This window comes from Hyla sarda, chromosome 6 (assembly GCF_029499605.1).
Source record: "Hyla sarda isolate aHylSar1 chromosome 6, aHylSar1.hap1, whole genome shotgun sequence".
Lineage (NCBI taxonomy): Eukaryota > Metazoa > Chordata > Amphibia > Anura > Hylidae > Hyla > Hyla sarda.
This window is the reverse complement of record NC_079194.1, coordinates 181,427,675-181,444,789: the sequence shown is the minus strand read 5'-3', so window position 1 is coordinate 181,444,789 and position 17,115 is coordinate 181,427,675. Positions and strand designations below refer to the sequence as shown.

General features: G+C 42.5%; 1 protein-coding gene and 1 pseudogene across 1 annotated transcript in view; both read left to right on the top strand.

Annotated features, from left to right (window-relative positions):
- The window catches only part of MC1R (melanocortin 1 receptor), a 38,886-nt gene extending 30,655 nt beyond the window's left edge, over positions 1 to 8,231 (top strand). Inside the window, exon 2 of the mRNA XM_056525975.1 lies at positions 6,630 to 8,231. Within this exon, the coding sequence (XP_056381950.1) occupies positions 6,641 to 7,594 (954 nt within the window). The 5' untranslated portion in view covers positions 6,630 to 6,640 and the 3' untranslated portion in view covers positions 7,595 to 8,231. The remainder of the gene's footprint in view (positions 1 to 6,629) is intronic.
- On the top strand, positions 4,610 to 4,754 carry LOC130277917 (U2 spliceosomal RNA; annotated as a pseudogene).
- Positions 8,232 to 17,115: the final 8,884 nt, after the last annotated feature.

The window sequence follows — 17,115 nt, the reverse complement described above, 5'->3', positions numbered from 1 at the left end:
GTATGAACGTCCAAACAGCACAAAACGCCATAGGTGCACGAACACAGGATGCCATAAGTGCACATGCTGCCCCAATGCCATGAGCATGTGAACACAAAGCCAAGAGCGCATGCGCAGCACCAAACCACCAAGGATGCATGTGCAGCATAAATACTATGAACGTGTGAACAGAGAGAGCGTATGAGCCGTATAAATGCAAAGAACATGTGAACAGTATAAATTTTATGAGCATTAGAACAGTATAATGTCAAAAACGAATGAACAGTATAAATACCACGAGCGTATGACAGTGCGAAAGCTATGAAAGTATGACAGTATAAATACCATGAGAAAATGGACAGTATGAATGCCATGAGCTTAAGGACCGCAACGTCACAAACGTATGAAACAGTATGATACTATAAGCGTGTGAACCGTCTAAAAGCCCTGAGCGTGTAACCAAAAAAAAACCATGAGCGTGTGAACAACATAACTGCCATGAACATATGAACAGTATAATTGTCATGGGCAGTATAAATGCCATGAACAGTATGAAATACCATGAGCATATGAACAGTATTCAAGCCTTGAACATATGAACCAGTATGAATACGAAGAAACGTGTGAAGCATGTGGCTGCCATGAACGTAACACTGGATAGAATGAACGTATGAACAAATGAACAACATGAATGACATGAGTTTGTGGACAGTATAAAACGCTATGATTGTATGGGAGTACAAAATACCATGAGTTGAAACAGAATAAATGAGTTTGCCAAGTATGACTGCTATGGCTGCATGGCCAGATAAATACTGCAAACGTATGTACCGTATAAATATTATAAGCGAATAAACCGGAGAAATACTATGAGCGATTAGGATCATATTCCTCACACAGCTTTAAAAGGGTACTCCGTCCCTAGACATCTTATAGGGGATAAGATGGATAGGGGCGGAGTACCCTTAAAATTATGTCTGATCACAAGGAGTTCGGGCCACTGGGATTCCCCCACAATCTCCAGCCCGGCACCCTGGCGTTCTGAACATTTATGTTCAGAAAGCCGGCTGTGCTTGGCTGCTGGGAGCCGTGCTCATCATGCCCCGTCCATTAAGGTCTATTAGAGGTACACCGAAATGGAAATTTCAGAACCGAAACGAAACCGAAATAAAAAAAATGTCCGGCCGAAACCGATACCGAAACCGAAAATGACTTCTCCCCGTCTTCTGGTAAAATGCAGCGCTCAGCTCATTAGATTAGATTCCCCTACATTAGATTGCCAGCTCCCCCACATTAGGTCGGGAGTTCCCCAACAATAGTAGGCAGCTCCCCCACAATAGTAGCAGTTCCCCCACAATAGTAGGCAGCTCCCCCACATTAGGTCATCATTTCCCCCACAATAGTAGGCAGGTTCCCCACAATAGTAGGCAGTTCCCCCACAATATTAGGCAGCTCCCCCAACAATATTAGGCAGCTCCCCCCACATTTGTAGGCAGCTCCCCCCACATTAGGTCAGCAGTTCCCCCACAATAGTAGGCAGTTCCCCCACAATATTAGGCAGCTCCCCCCAACAATATTAGGCAGCTCCCCCCACATTTGTAGGCAGCTCCCCCCCACAATAGTAGGCAGTTCCCCCACAATATTAAGCAGCTCCCCCCAACAATATTAGGAAGCTCCCCCCACATTCATAGGCAGCTCCCCCCACATTTGTAGGCAGCTCCCTCCCCCCACAATTTTAGGCAGCTCCCCCCCCCCACAATATTAGGCAGCTCCCCCCCACAATATTAGGCAGCTCCCCCCCACAATATTAGGCAGCTCCCCCCACATATGTAGGCAGTTCCCCCACAATAGTAGGCAGCTTCCCCCCACCCCACAGACATACAGCTTCCAGCCATATACAGTGTATGGCTGGAGGCTGTATGTCTGTACTGCTGCCCCCACAGTGATCTGGTCACCGCTCCTCCGGCCCGGGGTCACATCTACTGCTATGGCCGGAGGAGCGGTGACCGGAACACTGAAGATGTAAGGTCACTTACCAGGCCCCGGCCAGCACGCGTTTTCCTGCGACGATCCTGCGGTCCTCCTGCGTCTCTATGGTTGTACACACGGGACGTCAGTGACGTCCCGTGCGTACAACCATAGAGGCGGAGAAGCAAAGGACCGAAGGAGGATCGCAGGAGGACGCAGGGGAATGGTGAGTGACCGGCGGACATCCTTATGTCCCGAAAAGATTTTTCGGGACACAGGGATGTCCGGGATAGGAATACTTCTTTTTATGTGCCCGGGCCGGTTCCCGTGTGTGGCTGCAGGTGGGGGCCGGCCAGAGCATATAAAAACTAAAACTGTATACTAAAAACTAGGGGGCCTCCAGCTGTTGTGAAACTACAACTCCCAGCATGCCGGACAGACTTTGCCGTAGTTTCACAACAGCTGGAGGCCCCCTGGTTTTTAGTATACAGTATTAGTTTTTATATGCTCTGGCCGGCCCCCGCCTGCAGCCACACACGGGAGCCGGCCCGGGCACATAAAAAGAAGTATTCCTATCCCGGAGAGCGCGCCCCCCCCCCCCCCCAGATGTTGCGGCCGGCCCCCCCTGCACCCCCCACGCTACGCCTCTGGCACTGGCAGTGTTTGTAACTTGTGCTGTGGGCGGGCAGGGGAGGTGGGTCATTATCTGCAAATTTTTTGTTGTTTCGGCATTTCCCCAAAATAGCAATTTTAGGCCGATATATCGGTGCATCCCTAATGTCTATGGGACAAAATTCGGCAAAATTCGCTCTGTGCATGCGGATTACTGGGGTGCCAGGCTGGAGATCCTGGGCCTTTCCATCGTCCAGACCCCAAACGATCAGACATCTTATCCCCTATCCTTTGAATTTTCTATATAGTGTAGATAATACCATTATATGTATATTTATTATATTCTTTGCTTAAAAAGTTGTCAATCCTCCTGCTGTGGGAGCCGGGAGCATGTCACAGAACCTCACTGCACAGACCCCTGCTTGTACAGAACTTGTCCACCCCCACTTTCTGTATTTGGTCTCTTTACAGAGATACACAGGCAATAGCAGCAGGGACATACATATACACATTTTGTTAACCGATAATTATTACAAATATACATATGATGTTATTTTCTACATATGTACTATTCTACATGTACGTACTATTAGATACTTACATGTCATAGATACATCTTCTGTGTATGCTGGCTGTTAGTGTTATACCTGTTTGCATTTGTTGTGCATTTTACATTATGCTGGTTGCAGCTGTACATATCATCAGATACTTACCTGTCATATATACATCTTCTATGTATGCTGGCTGTTAGTATGATCCCTTTATACATCTGTTGTGCACCCTGAATAATACTGGTTGCAGTCTTACATATTACCAAATACTTACCTGCCATATATTCATCTTCTATGTGTGCTGGCTGTTAGTATTATATAATTCATTATATTCTTGGCCACCATATGTTTGGCACTGGAGCCACAGCGGTACGATCCTTGGTAAGTCAAATAATCGGGTCTAATGCTACTGTTTTGATAATAATTAATGTATAGTGTTTCAAGATATTATATTTGGTATTGCACTGTACTATCTGGTCAATATGTTAGCTAGCTGGCCACTAAGTTAGACAGCCTTATCACTTAGCAAGCTAGCCAGGGCAACTTAGGCACACATAGGTGCTAGGATAGGTTATGCATAGGCTTTAGGACTTAGACTATCATCTTATATAGGGCATAATAGGTCAATGCTCCCACCCCAACCCTCCTGTGCCTACCCCAATTCACCTCCTGAGCCACTTGGTGTAGGGAATAGTCATGAGGTCGTATACTTTTGCACCAATATTATGAGTGTACCTATCGTGTTTTTTACTTGATCGGTGGTACTATTTTTTATTTTGTTTTCTTGTTGTTCACCATTTATTGTATTTTGAGGGGATGTGTTACCTCTTTTTAAGAGTAATTAATAAATATTGGTTTAAGTCTTTTGTTCTGTGATTCAGAATCGGCCTGTAGGTAGTTTGCCCCCTGTAGGTAGCCACCCTGTACATAGGACCTCCCTGCATGTAGCATAACCTGTAGGCAATCCCCCTGATCCCTCTGTAGGTAGGACCACCCATAGGTAGCACCCTTTGCAGGTAATTTTCCCCCTGTAAGTAGAACGCCCAGTAAAAAGGATCTCTCTGCAGGTAGTTTTCCCCCTGTACGTAGGACCCCTGGTAGGTAGTTTGCCACCCCCCACCCCCTGTTGTAGGTAGGATCACCTTTAGGTCACACCTCCTGCAAGTTGTTTGCCCCCCCTGAAGGTAAAACTTCCCTGCAGGTAGCTTGCCCCTTACTGTAAGACACTTACTTTCATAGTTTATGCTGTGTCCTTTTCTATGTAAAACACCATATCTTGGCATCCTATGGGCAAGCATGTGACCATACATGTCACTGCTTCCTCCATAGAGTTACACGCAGGCAGGGTGGAGGAGGCAGAGTGACATGTAGGATCACATGCTCCACCATAGGATGCCATGATATGGAAGGGAAAGACCGCACTTGGGAAAACAGGGGAGAAGAGCAGAGATAAAGTTTTACACAGAACGGGCCACAAACAGAATGAACTATTTATGTAACTCGCTTCTTGGCCTTTTGGCTAAGATCAAGTGTAGTATCTGTTCTAATGAGCTGTTGTCCCACATGTGAGGATGAATTGCTGCATAGAGGAACAGGTGTACCAGGGCGATCCAGGGCTTGTGCCACGACACCAGCTCAACAGCTGCCCCAATGAAATCTGTTTCCTCCCGGTCGAGTCATTAGGCCGGGGGTGTAGAGCCGAGGTACTTATGTGCCTCGGGGAGTGGTGACCCAGGTGTGCCAAAACTCACTGGGTGAATGGGACCCACTGAGTTGAAGCACTGCGCCATTAGTCTTCACCTCTCTGAACACCTAGAGAGAGAGAGTTCAGAGAAGAGCTACTAAACTAGTACATGGATTGCAGGATAAAACTTACCAGGAAAGGTTAAAGGACCGTAACATGTATAGCTTGGAAGAAAGAAGAGACAGAGAGTATATGATAGAAACTTTTACATAAAGGGAATCAAAACCGGTAAAGGAGGAGAGCATATTTAAAAGAATAGCCTTCCTGCAGAAGTGGTAGCTGCAAATACAGTGAAGGAATTTAAACATGCATGGGATAAGCATATGGCTATCCTTCATATAAGATAGGGCCAGGGGCTATTGATAGGATTCAGATTTTTTGGCAGACTAGATGGGCCAAATGGTTCTTCTCTTCTGACACATCCTATGTTTCTACCTTTGGCACTCACCCTTGGTATTCCGGCCTTCTGGCTAGGATCAGAGACATTTTTATGGATCCAACCAGATGACCGGGCAGTAACTCCCTGCAACATTCACTTATTTATTTGTATGTCATTTTTTTTCACTGTGCCACATTTGTTGTGTCTATGTTCACTAGTACAGTTGTCCCTCAAGTTACAATACTAATTGGTTCCAGGATGACCATTGTATGTTGAAACATTACTCTATGGAAACCTGGTAATTGGTTCTGATGCCACCAAAATGTCATCCAAATATAGGAAAAAGTGAGGATTAAACAAACACATATAGATAAAGCAAGTCCTTACATTTAAAAATAAGAAAGGGCTGCTGGGAGCTGCAAATCACTGTCTATGTAGAGGACAGGAGCTTCTTCAGGGTCCTGTACAGTACACGCAATGTCCTAAAAAAGTAAAATGGAGCAGCCCTTACTTGGTGTCCAAAGGAGCAGCTAACTGTGGCATAAGTTAAAGGGGTACTCCAGTGGAAAACCTTTTTTTTTTTTTTTTTTTTTTTTTTTTAAATCAACTGGTACCAGACAGTTAAACAGATTTGTAAATTACTTCTATTGAAAAAATCTTAATCCTTCCAGTACTTATTAGCTGCTGAATACTACAGAGGAAATTATTTTATTTTTGGAACACAGTGCTCTCTGCTGACATCACGAGCACAGTGCTCTCTGCTGACATCTCTGTCCATTTTAGAAACTGTTCAGAGCAGCATATGTTTGCTATGGGGATTTTCTCCTACTCTGGACAGTTTGTTGGGTGGCCTTTCTCCTTTCGGAGAAGGGCTTGCAATGGACCACATCCACATGCTCGCTTGTAATTTTTCTTGCACTTATGTTCCTCGGCTCTTAATTAAAAAAAAAAAGAACTATGTATGTAAGTGCCATCAGCTTGTGGCACACTTACAGATATATTGTGGCACTCCAGTTAAAAAAATTAAAATAAACTGGTTAAGAGGGATAGAGGGAGATGGCTGTCGGTCAAACAAATGTTCTGCCAACAGACATTAAAAGTGTATGGCCAGCTTGGCTAGCATCATGGTGCACCATTCATGTGGCTTTCAACCAATACCTAATGTACCTCACAACAATAGCTCCTTAATTTACAGATTACAGACTTATGATCAATGCCATAGAGAGGTAAGTAAAGGGCTGCCTTATCACAGAGGGCCATTATAAATAGTAAAGAGTACAAAAACGTTAGAAAATCTAAAAGGGGGTTGGGGATGTCTGCCAAGTAATGTCTTATGTTTACTGTGAACAAGCAGACATATTTGTGACTTGCCTAACCTCTGTTATTTATTCCCCAGACCCCTTCAGTATGACCCCTTTGACAAGTCTGCAGTTAGATATCAACATCACAAACTTCACTCTTCAAGGCGCCTTAGAGGTAAAGTCTAATGAAACCGTCATTCATATTGAGGTCCCTAAAGGGGTCTTCTTGTTCCTGTGCTTTCTCAGCCTGCTGGAGAACATCTTGGTGGTTGTGGCTATTGCAAAAAATCACAACCTTCACTCTCCTATGTACTATTTTATCTGCTGCCTGGCTGCGTCAGATATGTTGGTCAGTATCAGCAACTTAATAGAGACTGTAATCATGATCCTTCTTCTCCATGGCATCATAGAACATAATATACCCATGGTCAAAATGATGGATAACATTGTCGATACGATGATTCTCTGCTCTTTAGTGACGTCTCTTTCATTTCTTGGAGCTATTGCTGTGGACCGCTATGTCACAATCTTTTACGCTTTGAGATACCATAATATTATAACCCAGCATAGGGTGATCTGCGTCATTACTGGGATCTGGATGGCCAGCATAGCTTGCAGCATTACATTCATAGTGTTTTCACACAGCAGTGTCGTAATTTGGTGTCTTATTGTTTTTTTTATCTTTATGTTGGTCTTAATGTTGGGTCTCTACATCCACATGTTTGTTCTAGCAAGAAAACATTCCCAGATTATTATGTCTCAACAAAAAGGAGCACGAAGGGGATTCTCACCACATCAAGCAGCTGCCAAACTCAGAGGAGCTATAACATTAACTATGCTGCTTGGTATCTTCTTTCTGTGCTGGGGACCCTTTTTCCTCCACCTCACCCTATATGTGTCCTGTCCAAAGCACCCTTTCTGCCTCGAATACTTCAAATATTTCAACATCAACTTTGTTCTTATGATATTTAACTCTATTATTGACCCTATTATCTATGCCTTTCGAAGTCAAGAGCTGAGAAAAACCCTGAAGGACATTGTATTGTGTTGTTCCCAGTGACAGTACAAGGGGATGGGGGAACGAAGAAGCCAAACGAACATATGAATGTCCGGTCAGAGTACCCTCCTTTATCCAAAATTCTACTTTTGACATATGGGATGTAAATAACATGAACCTCAAACGTTATTCAGGTATGGACAGAGATAAAGCTACTACCAATAAACTACTCATGGTTAGCAATAAATTTTGGTCTGTCTAATCTGTTTTCAAAAGAACTTTTTAGCCCAGATGATGCCAGTTACTAAGCTATGAGAGAGGAGAGTCCCCTGTGTATAAGAACAATCTGAGTATTGATATGGCCCATTGATCAGTCTGATCATATTTTAGAGTGGGAGGGACCATCTAAATCACCTGTATGATAGTGTGACAGTCACATAATGTCAAAAATCATAATAAAGTCCTGTAGCTTTTACTTGCTGCTTACTATAAAATTGAAATAAATAGGAGCATGATTAGATTGTGAGCCCCAGTGGGGACAGTGAGTGATGATGACAAACTACGCTGCAGGAAATGTTGGCTATATATATAGATAGATATATAGATATAAAAATACATTTATTTGAAGAAATGATTGTTTTATAGTTATTAAATACGTAAAACCATATTTTGAACTAAGATTGTATTGTATTGTATATTTGCGTTTCAGTATGCCAAATAGGCAATGGCATACACAGATTATTGGGTTTTGATTTTAGGAAACTTCTAATAAATACAGTTTTAAAAAGGGCACTGTTTACTAAATCCATCCATGACATTACTTACAGCCCCACTATTCTTACGAGTTGCACTATATGGTTATATGCTCTCTCTTCGTGTCTCCTCAACCCTATCTTCTATACAGCTACTGCTTTAACTATTTTAAGATCATTATTACTCTCTTCGGATTTTTCAACCTGGATAAAGTTGGGGTTATGACACTCCAGGATATAAGCGTGGGTAATACATTATTGACCTTTCAAGAGATACAGGATAGATTCCCTATTCCTACTCAAGACTTTTTTAAGTTTCTACAATTAAGGCATTTATTGGCTTCCCTTACATGGTCAGATAGAACTTCTCCAATGTCACATTATACATATTATTTAGACCCATATAGGGGTTAAAAAAGATATTTCAGTGTCATATCAATCCCTTATACCCAATATTCTTTTAAAGTTCAGTGGCTCAAAGATTTAGGTACCGAAATATCAGAAGATCAGTGGTACTTGAACTATATTCTACCTTTTCAGTTGTTTCATTGCTCAAATCATTGAGAGTCTTCTCGTAAACTGTTCAACCGATGGTATCAAACACCTGACCGAATAAAACATATGTATCCACAGACAACATCTGTATGTTGGAGATGTGTAGAGCAAATAGGGAATTTTTTACATATTTGGTGGGAATGTCCTTGTATTTTCCCATTTTGAAAGATGGTCTATAATTTTCTTTATTCTATAGTGTTTGTGGATCTCCCTTGGAGCCCTGGATTTGCGTTATTGTCCTTAGACTTAACTAGATATGCAATGAATAGTCGGGTTATTATCATTCATGTCCTTACTAATGCATGTTTTGTGGAAATCGAAAGAATGACCTGATTTGCTCGCTCTTAAACTCAGAGTACAGAATGTATTTCTAATGGAAAAACTCATTGCGAGAAGGGAAGTCGGAGAGGTTTGAACAACATTGGCAGGAATGGATACAATTCAAAAGTCTGTAAAATAGTGTATAGGTGATATATTAGAATAGTTCCTGAAGATCCAAGTACTGTACATTGTACATTGTTTATGATAATATTAAGGTTCTACAATAGTGAGGGTTGATAATTTTATTTATGGATCTTTTTACTTAAAAACTACTTAAAAATTGGTAAAGATGGTTAAGCAAGGAAATACACGCATAAAATATATATATATATATATATATATATATATATATATATATGCTTTTTCCTTTCTTTAAATTCTTTCCTTTTTATATCTTTCCTTAATTTTATATATAATTAAGGGTTAGAATTATTATGTTTAGGATGGGTTTGGTTAAGGAATATCTTTACCTTTTCTTTCTCGTGTAATTGTTAAGATAATAATGGACTGATGCAGTCCTGTTAATGTATGATTTTTCCTTGCCTGTTAATGCATATAAAAAAAACAATAATAAAAAATTTAAAAAAATCTGCACTAATGGAAGGGTATAAAGGACATATTTAGCTTTATACAGGGAAGACAGGCATTAAGTTAATTAGACCCCCAAATAGGAAAGACATGAGGAGGAATCCAAAATTAAGAGAGATAAGGCGTTGGACAAAAATGTGGATAGTACAATATAGAACCTCAGACTTGGAAGCATTCACTCGCAACCCTGACTGCTGTGCAAACCCATCCAGTAAGCGGAATAGATTAGGTAAGGAGGTAAGTGGATTAGTGAGAGTCAGCAATAAGTAATCTGCAAAAAGACTAGTCTTATACACGGAAGACCCAACAGTCGCCCCCTGAATATCAGGGTGAGTCATGATAAGCTCTGCAAGATGCTCCATCACCAGAGCAAATAGCGCCTGAGGCAAAGGACACCCCTGACAGGTCCCCTCCTTACGGAGATAGGCACAGGAGCAGAGGAGGACATAGAGGGATAAAGGTGCTTCAATACGTGGACCAGAAAAGTCAAACTTAGACAAAACTGCACACAAATAAGGCCATGATACGCAATCAAAGACCTTTTCAATGTCCAAGGCCAAAACAACCAAGGGTGTTTTAGTGGAAGTAGATCATTGAATGAGATTCAATATGTTACAGATATTATCCGGGTCTGAATCTATCTGTTTTTGTTGGTATTTCTCTTTTTTTTGACAGCACAAATATTATTCCTTGCTGAGCTTTGCCAACACATATACTGAACCCTTTGTCATATGGTTGATGGTTTTCTTCAGTGCTTAATGTTCCATATGTATACACCAATGGAGCAGCAGATCCAGGATGAATATCGCTATGGCAGTGTGAGAATGTTGCCCACCTGGAAGCTCATATTAAAGATCTGGAGAAGCAAAATTCGACACTGAGGATTATTGACAATCTTGAAATGGAATGGTGCTTACAGAGCAGTTAGTAGGGTAGACATGGAGGGTGCCAGGAGGACCAAGAAAGGAGCTGGATCAATATAGTAAGAGGGACTGGGAAGGGTGCTAAGAAAAGTAAAGTCACTTCTGCTTCTGAGCTCCCAAGCTCAATTGCCAAGTTGGGTGATGATGCGAAGGCCTCAGTATTAGAAATGGCAACCCAAGTCAATATTGGTCTGCCTAACAGCCAGAAGAACAGTCCAACTAGTAATATGGGGGATGGTAATGTCGGTAGGCCAAGAAAGCTTGTTGTTGTAGAGGAATCTATAATCAGGAAAACAGAATAATTTGTTGCTAAGACTGCCTCAACCGAATAGTGCCAGGGTTCAGCATGTGGTAAAACAGGTAAATAAATTGCTGTTGTGGTCCATGTGGAAACTAACAAAAGAATATATGGTAGGTGGAAGTCTCTAAAAAAGGTTTTTTAAAGAACTAGGTGCCAAGCTGAAGGGAAGGACCTCCAAGGTCGTATTCTCTAGAATAGTGACTTACCTGGCGTTCTTGTTGCGTGGACCAGCGATCCCGAATAAAACTTCTTGCTGTTTCTGTGAGTGCCGTCTGCGATCTCTTCTTTCAAATTCTCTAGAATAGACCTGTGCCATGTGCAGAAAAAAAAGCAGAAGCTTAGGGAGCATGGCTTAACCTGTTAGGGATGAAGGGCGCATGCATACGCCCTTGCGTCCTGGTACTTAAGGACGAAGGGCGTATCCATAAGCCCATGTTAATTTCGGTCCCCGCCGCGCGCCGGGTGGGGACCGGATCGGGGTGACTGCTGATATCGATCAGCAGGCAGCCCGCGCAAATGCCCAGGGGGTCATCAGACCCCCCCATGTCGGCGATCGGCACAAATCCAGCTTGTTGTAGTTTTGAAACAGCTGGAGGTTTGCAACCCCCCCCCCCCCCATATGAATGTACAGGGTACATTCACACAGGCAGGTTTACAGTAAGTTTCCTGCTTCAAGTTTGTGCTGCGGCTAATTTTTAGCCACAGCGCAAACTCCTAGTAGGAAACTCACCGTAACACGCCAGTGTGAATGTACCCTAAAAACACTACACTACACTAACACGTAATAAAGGGCAAAACACTACATATACACCCCCTTACACGTCCCCCCAATAAAAATGAAAAACATTGTACGGCAGTGTTTCCAAAACGGAGCCTCCAGCTGTTGCAAAACAACAACTCCCAGCATTTCTGGACAGCCACTGACTTTCCAGGCATGCTGGGAGTTTAGCAACAGCTGGAGGCACCCTGTTTGGGAATACCCCTATGTCCACCCTTATGCAATCCCTAATTTAGTCCTCAAATGCGCATGGCGCTCTCTCATTTCGGAGCCCTGTCGTATTTCAAGGAAACAGTTTAGGGCCACATATGGGGTATTTCCATACTCGGGAGAAATTACACTATTATACAAATTTTGGGGGTCTTTTTCTCCTTTCACCCCTTATGAAAAGGAAAAGTTGGGGGCTCCACCAGCCTATTAGTGTAAAAAAATAAAAAATTTACACTAACATGCTGGTGTTGCCCCATACTTTTTATTTTCACAAGCAGTAAAAGGAAAAAAAGACCCCCAAAATTTGTAATGCAATTTCTCCTGAGTACAGAAATACCCCATATGTGGGCGTAAAATGCTCTGCGGGCGCACAACAAGGCTCAGGAGTGAGAGCGCACCATGTACTTTTGAGGCCTAAATTTGTGATTTGCACAGGGGTGGCAGATTTTACAGCGGTTCTGACATAAACACAAAAACATAAATACCCACATGTGACCCCATTTTAGAAACTACACCCCTCATGGAACGTGACAAGGGGTATAGTGAGCCTTAACACCCGACATTTGGATGGGAAAATGAAAAAAAAAAAAAAATAAATTCACTAAAATGCTGGTGTTACCCTAAATTTTTCATTTTCACAAGGGAAAATAGGAAAAAAGACCCCCAAAATTTGTAACCCCATTTCTTCTGAGTAAGAAAATACCCCATATGTGGATGTAAAATGGGCGTTCAAAGTTGATCGCCGCGTCTAAAATGAAAGTAAAAGCTTCCCCGCAGCTCAGTCGGGCTGATCTGGACCATTGTGGTGAAATAGCGATGTCAGCCACCTTTTCCCATAAAAAAAAAAAAAAAACGGTGTAAATAAAAATAAACATATTTGGTATCGTCGCGTGAGGAAATGCTCGAACTATAAAAATATATTGTTAATTAAACCATACGGTCAATGGCGTATGTGCAGAAAAATTTCAAAATAGCATATTTTTGGGCACTTTTTATATAATGAAAAAAAGAATAAAAAGCGATCAAAAAGTCCGATCAATATAAAAATGGTACTGATTAAAACTTCAGATCACGCCGCAAAAAATGGGCTCTCATACTGTCCCGTAAGTGGAAAAATAAAAAAGTTATAGGGGTCAAAAGATGACAATTTTAACCACTTAGGGACCACGGGCATACAGGTACGCCTTCGCTCCCTGGTACTTAAGGACCACGGGCGTACTTGTACGCCCGCGGGAATTTCGGTCCCAGCCGGGCGGGGACCAGACCGGTGTGACTGCTGATATCGATCAGCAGGCACCCCGCGCAAATGCCCGGGGGGGTCATTAAACACCCCCATGTCAGCGATCGGCGCAAATCGCAGGTGAATTCACACTTGCGATTTGCGCCGATTCTGGGTCATACGGGTCTATGGTGACCCGGTGACCCGAAATATAAGGGGGATCGCGGTTGTCCAAGACACCAACGATCCCCCTGAAAGGACAGGAGTGAGGTGGCAGGGGTGCCACCCCTCCTATCCCTGCTATTGGACGTCAAGAAGCAACAACCAATAGCAAAAACTTTCAGTTTCCCCGTTCTGCCCACCCACAATAGGAGGGACAGACGGAAAACCGACAGGGACCGGGCGCTGAAAGTCCACTTACCCATCGGTGGTGGCAGCGGGCAGCGATCGGTGGTGGCAGCAGGTGGCAGAAGAGGACGGCTATGCGGCTCCCTGGATCCTATGGAAGCCGGTGAGTTGCCTAGCAACATCTGGAGGGCTACAGTCTGAGACCACTATACAGTGGTCTCTAAACTGTAGTCCTCCAGATGTTGCAAAACTACAACTCCCAGCATGCTTTGTGGGCATGCTGGGATTTGTAGTTTTGCAACAGCTGGAGGGCTGCAGTTTGGAGATCACGTTTCAGTAATCTATAAACTGTAGTCCTCCAAATCTTGCAAAACTACAACTCCTAGCATGTCCACACAGCTGTTTTCTGTGTGGGCATGCTGGGATTTGTAGTTTTGCAACATCTGGAGGGCCACAGTTTGGAGATCACTGTGGCCCTCCAGATGTTGCAAAACTGCAAATCCCAGCATGCCCAAACAGCAAACATGCATGCTGGGAGTTGTGGTTGCGTACCTCCAACTGTTGCATAACTACATCTCCCAGCATGCCCTTCGGCGATCAGTACATGCTGGGAGTTGAAGTTTTGTAACAGCTGGAGGTACACTGGTTGCAAAATACTGAATCAGATAACAGAACCTAACTAAAGGGTTTTCCAACCAGTGTGCCTCCAGCTGTTGCAAAAGTACAACTCCCAGCATGCACGTTCTGTCAGTAAATGCTGGGAGTTGTAGTTTTGAAACAGCTGGAGGTTCCCCCCCCCCCCCCCCCCCATGTGAATATACAAGGTACATTCACACTGGCAGCTTTACAGTAAGTCTCCTGCTTCAAGTTTGAGCTGTGGCAAATATTTCGCAAACTCCTAGCGGGAAGCTCACCGTAACCTGCCAGTGCGAATGTATCCTAAAAACACTACACTACACTAACACAAAATAAAAGATAAAACACTACATATACACCCCCTTACACTGTCTCCCCCGATAAAAATGAAAAAGTATGTCACGGCAGTGTTTCCAAAACTGAGCCTCCAGCTGTTGCAAAACAACAACTCAAAGCATTTCCGGACAGCCACTGACTGTCCAGGCATGCTGGGAGTTTAGAAACAGCTGTAGGCACCCTGTTTGGGAATCACTGGCATAGAATACCCCTATGTCCACCCCTATGCAATCCCTAATTTTGTCCTCAAACGCGCATGGCGCTATCTCACTTCGGAGCCCTGTCGTATTTCAAGAAAACAGTTTAGGGCCACATATGGGGTATTTCCGTACTCGGGAGAAATTGCACTACAAATTTTGGGGGCTTTTTCTCCTTTTACCCCTTATGAAAAGGAAAAGTTGGGGTCTACATCAGCCTGTTAGTGTAAAAAAATTAAAATGTTTACACTAACATGCTAGTGTTGCCCCATACTTTTAATAATTTTCACAAGCGGTAAAAGCAAAAAAAGACCCCCAAAATTTATAACTCAATTTCTCCTCAGTACGGAAATACCCCATATGTGGGCGTAAAATGCTCTGCGGACGCACAACAAGGCTCAGGAGTGAGAGCGCACTATGTACATTTGAGGCCTAAATTGGTGATTTGCACAGGGGTGGCTGATTTTACAGTGGTTCTGATATAAACGCAAAAAAATAAATACCCACATGTGACCCCATTTTGGAAACTACACCCCTCATGGAATGTAACAAGGGGTATAGTGAGCCTTAACACCCCACAGGTGTTTGAAGAATTTTCATTAAAGTTGGATGTGAAAATGAAAAAAAAAAAATTTCACTAAAATGCTGGTGTTACCCTAAATTTTTCATTTTCACAAGGGAAAATAGGAAAAAGACCCCCAAAAGTTGTAACCCCATTTCTTCTGAGTAAAAGCATACCCCATATGTGGATGTAAAGTGCTCTGCAGGTGCACTACAATGCTCAGAAGAGAGGTATTTGGATAGAGAATGTGTCCAAAATTGAAGGCCATGCGTGTTAACAAAGCCCCAATAGTGCCAGAACAATAGACGCCCCCACATGTGACCCCATTTTGGAAACTACACCCCTCACATAATGTAATAAGGGGTGCAGTGAGCATTTACGCCCCACAGCTGTCTGACAGATTTTTGGAACAGTGGTCCGTGAAAATGAAAAATGTAAATTTTCATTTGCACAGCCCACTGTTCCAAAGATCTGTCAAATGCCAGTGGGGTGTAAATACTCACTGCACCCCTTATAAAATTCTGTGAGGGGTGTAGTTTCCAAAATGGGGTCACATGTGGGGGGGGTCCACTGTTCTGGCACCACGGGGGGCTTTGTAAACACACATGGCCCCTGACTTCCATTCCAAACAAAATCACTCTCCAAAAGCTCAATAGCGCTCCTTCTCTTCTGAGCATTATAGTGTGCCAGCAGAATACTTGACATCCACACATGGGGTATTTCCATACTCAGAAGAAATGGGGTTACAAATTTTGGGGGTAATTTTCTCCTATTACCCCTTGTAAAAATGTAAAATTTGGGGGGAAAGCAGCATTTAAGTGAAAAAAAAATTCATTTACACATCCAACTTTAACGAAAAGTTGTCAAACACCTGTGGGGTGTTAAGGCTCATTGTACCGCTTGTTACTTTCCTTGAGGGGTGTAGTTTCCAAAAGAGTATGCCATGTGTTTTTTTTGTTGTTGTTTTTTTTTGCTGTCCTGGCACCATAGGGGCTTCCTAAATGTGACATACCCCCCAAAAATCATTTCAGAAAAACTCACTCTCCAAAATCCCATTGTAGCTCCTTCCCTTCTGAGCCCTCTACTGCACCCGCTGAACACTTGACATATAAATATTAGATATTTCCTTACTCGAGAGAAATTGGGTTACACATTTTTGGAAGATTTCTCTCCTTTTACCCCTTGTAAAAATTCAAAAACTGGATTTACAAGAACATGCGAGTGTAAAAAATGAAGATTTTGAAATTTCTCCTTCAATTTGCTGCTATTCCTGTGAAACACCTAAAGGGTTAACACACTTATTGAATGTCATTTTGAATACTTTGAGGGGTGCAGTTATATAATGGGGTAATTTGTGGGGTATTTCTAATATGAAGGCCCTTCAAATCCACTTCAAAACTGAACTGGTCCCTGAAAAATTCTGATTTTGAAAATTTTGTGAAAAATGGGAAAATTGCTGCTATACTTTGAAGCCCTCTGATGTCTTCAAAAAGCAAAAACATGTCAACTTTATGATGCAATCATAAAGTAGACATGTTGTATATGTGAATCAATATATAATTTATTTGGAATCTCCATTTTCCTGATAAGCAGAGAGCTTCAAATTAAAAAAAATGCTAAATTTTAAAAAAATTTCATCAAATTTTTTAATTTTTCACCAAGAAATGATGCAAGTATTGATGAAATGTTACCACTAACATAAAGTAGAATATATCTCGAAAAAAAAATCTCAGAATCAGACAGAAAGGTAAAAGCATTCCAGAATTATTTATGTTTAAAGTGACAATGGTCAGATGTGCAAAAAACGCTCTGGTCCTTAACCCCTTAAGGACTGAGCCCTTTTTCACCTTAAGGACTC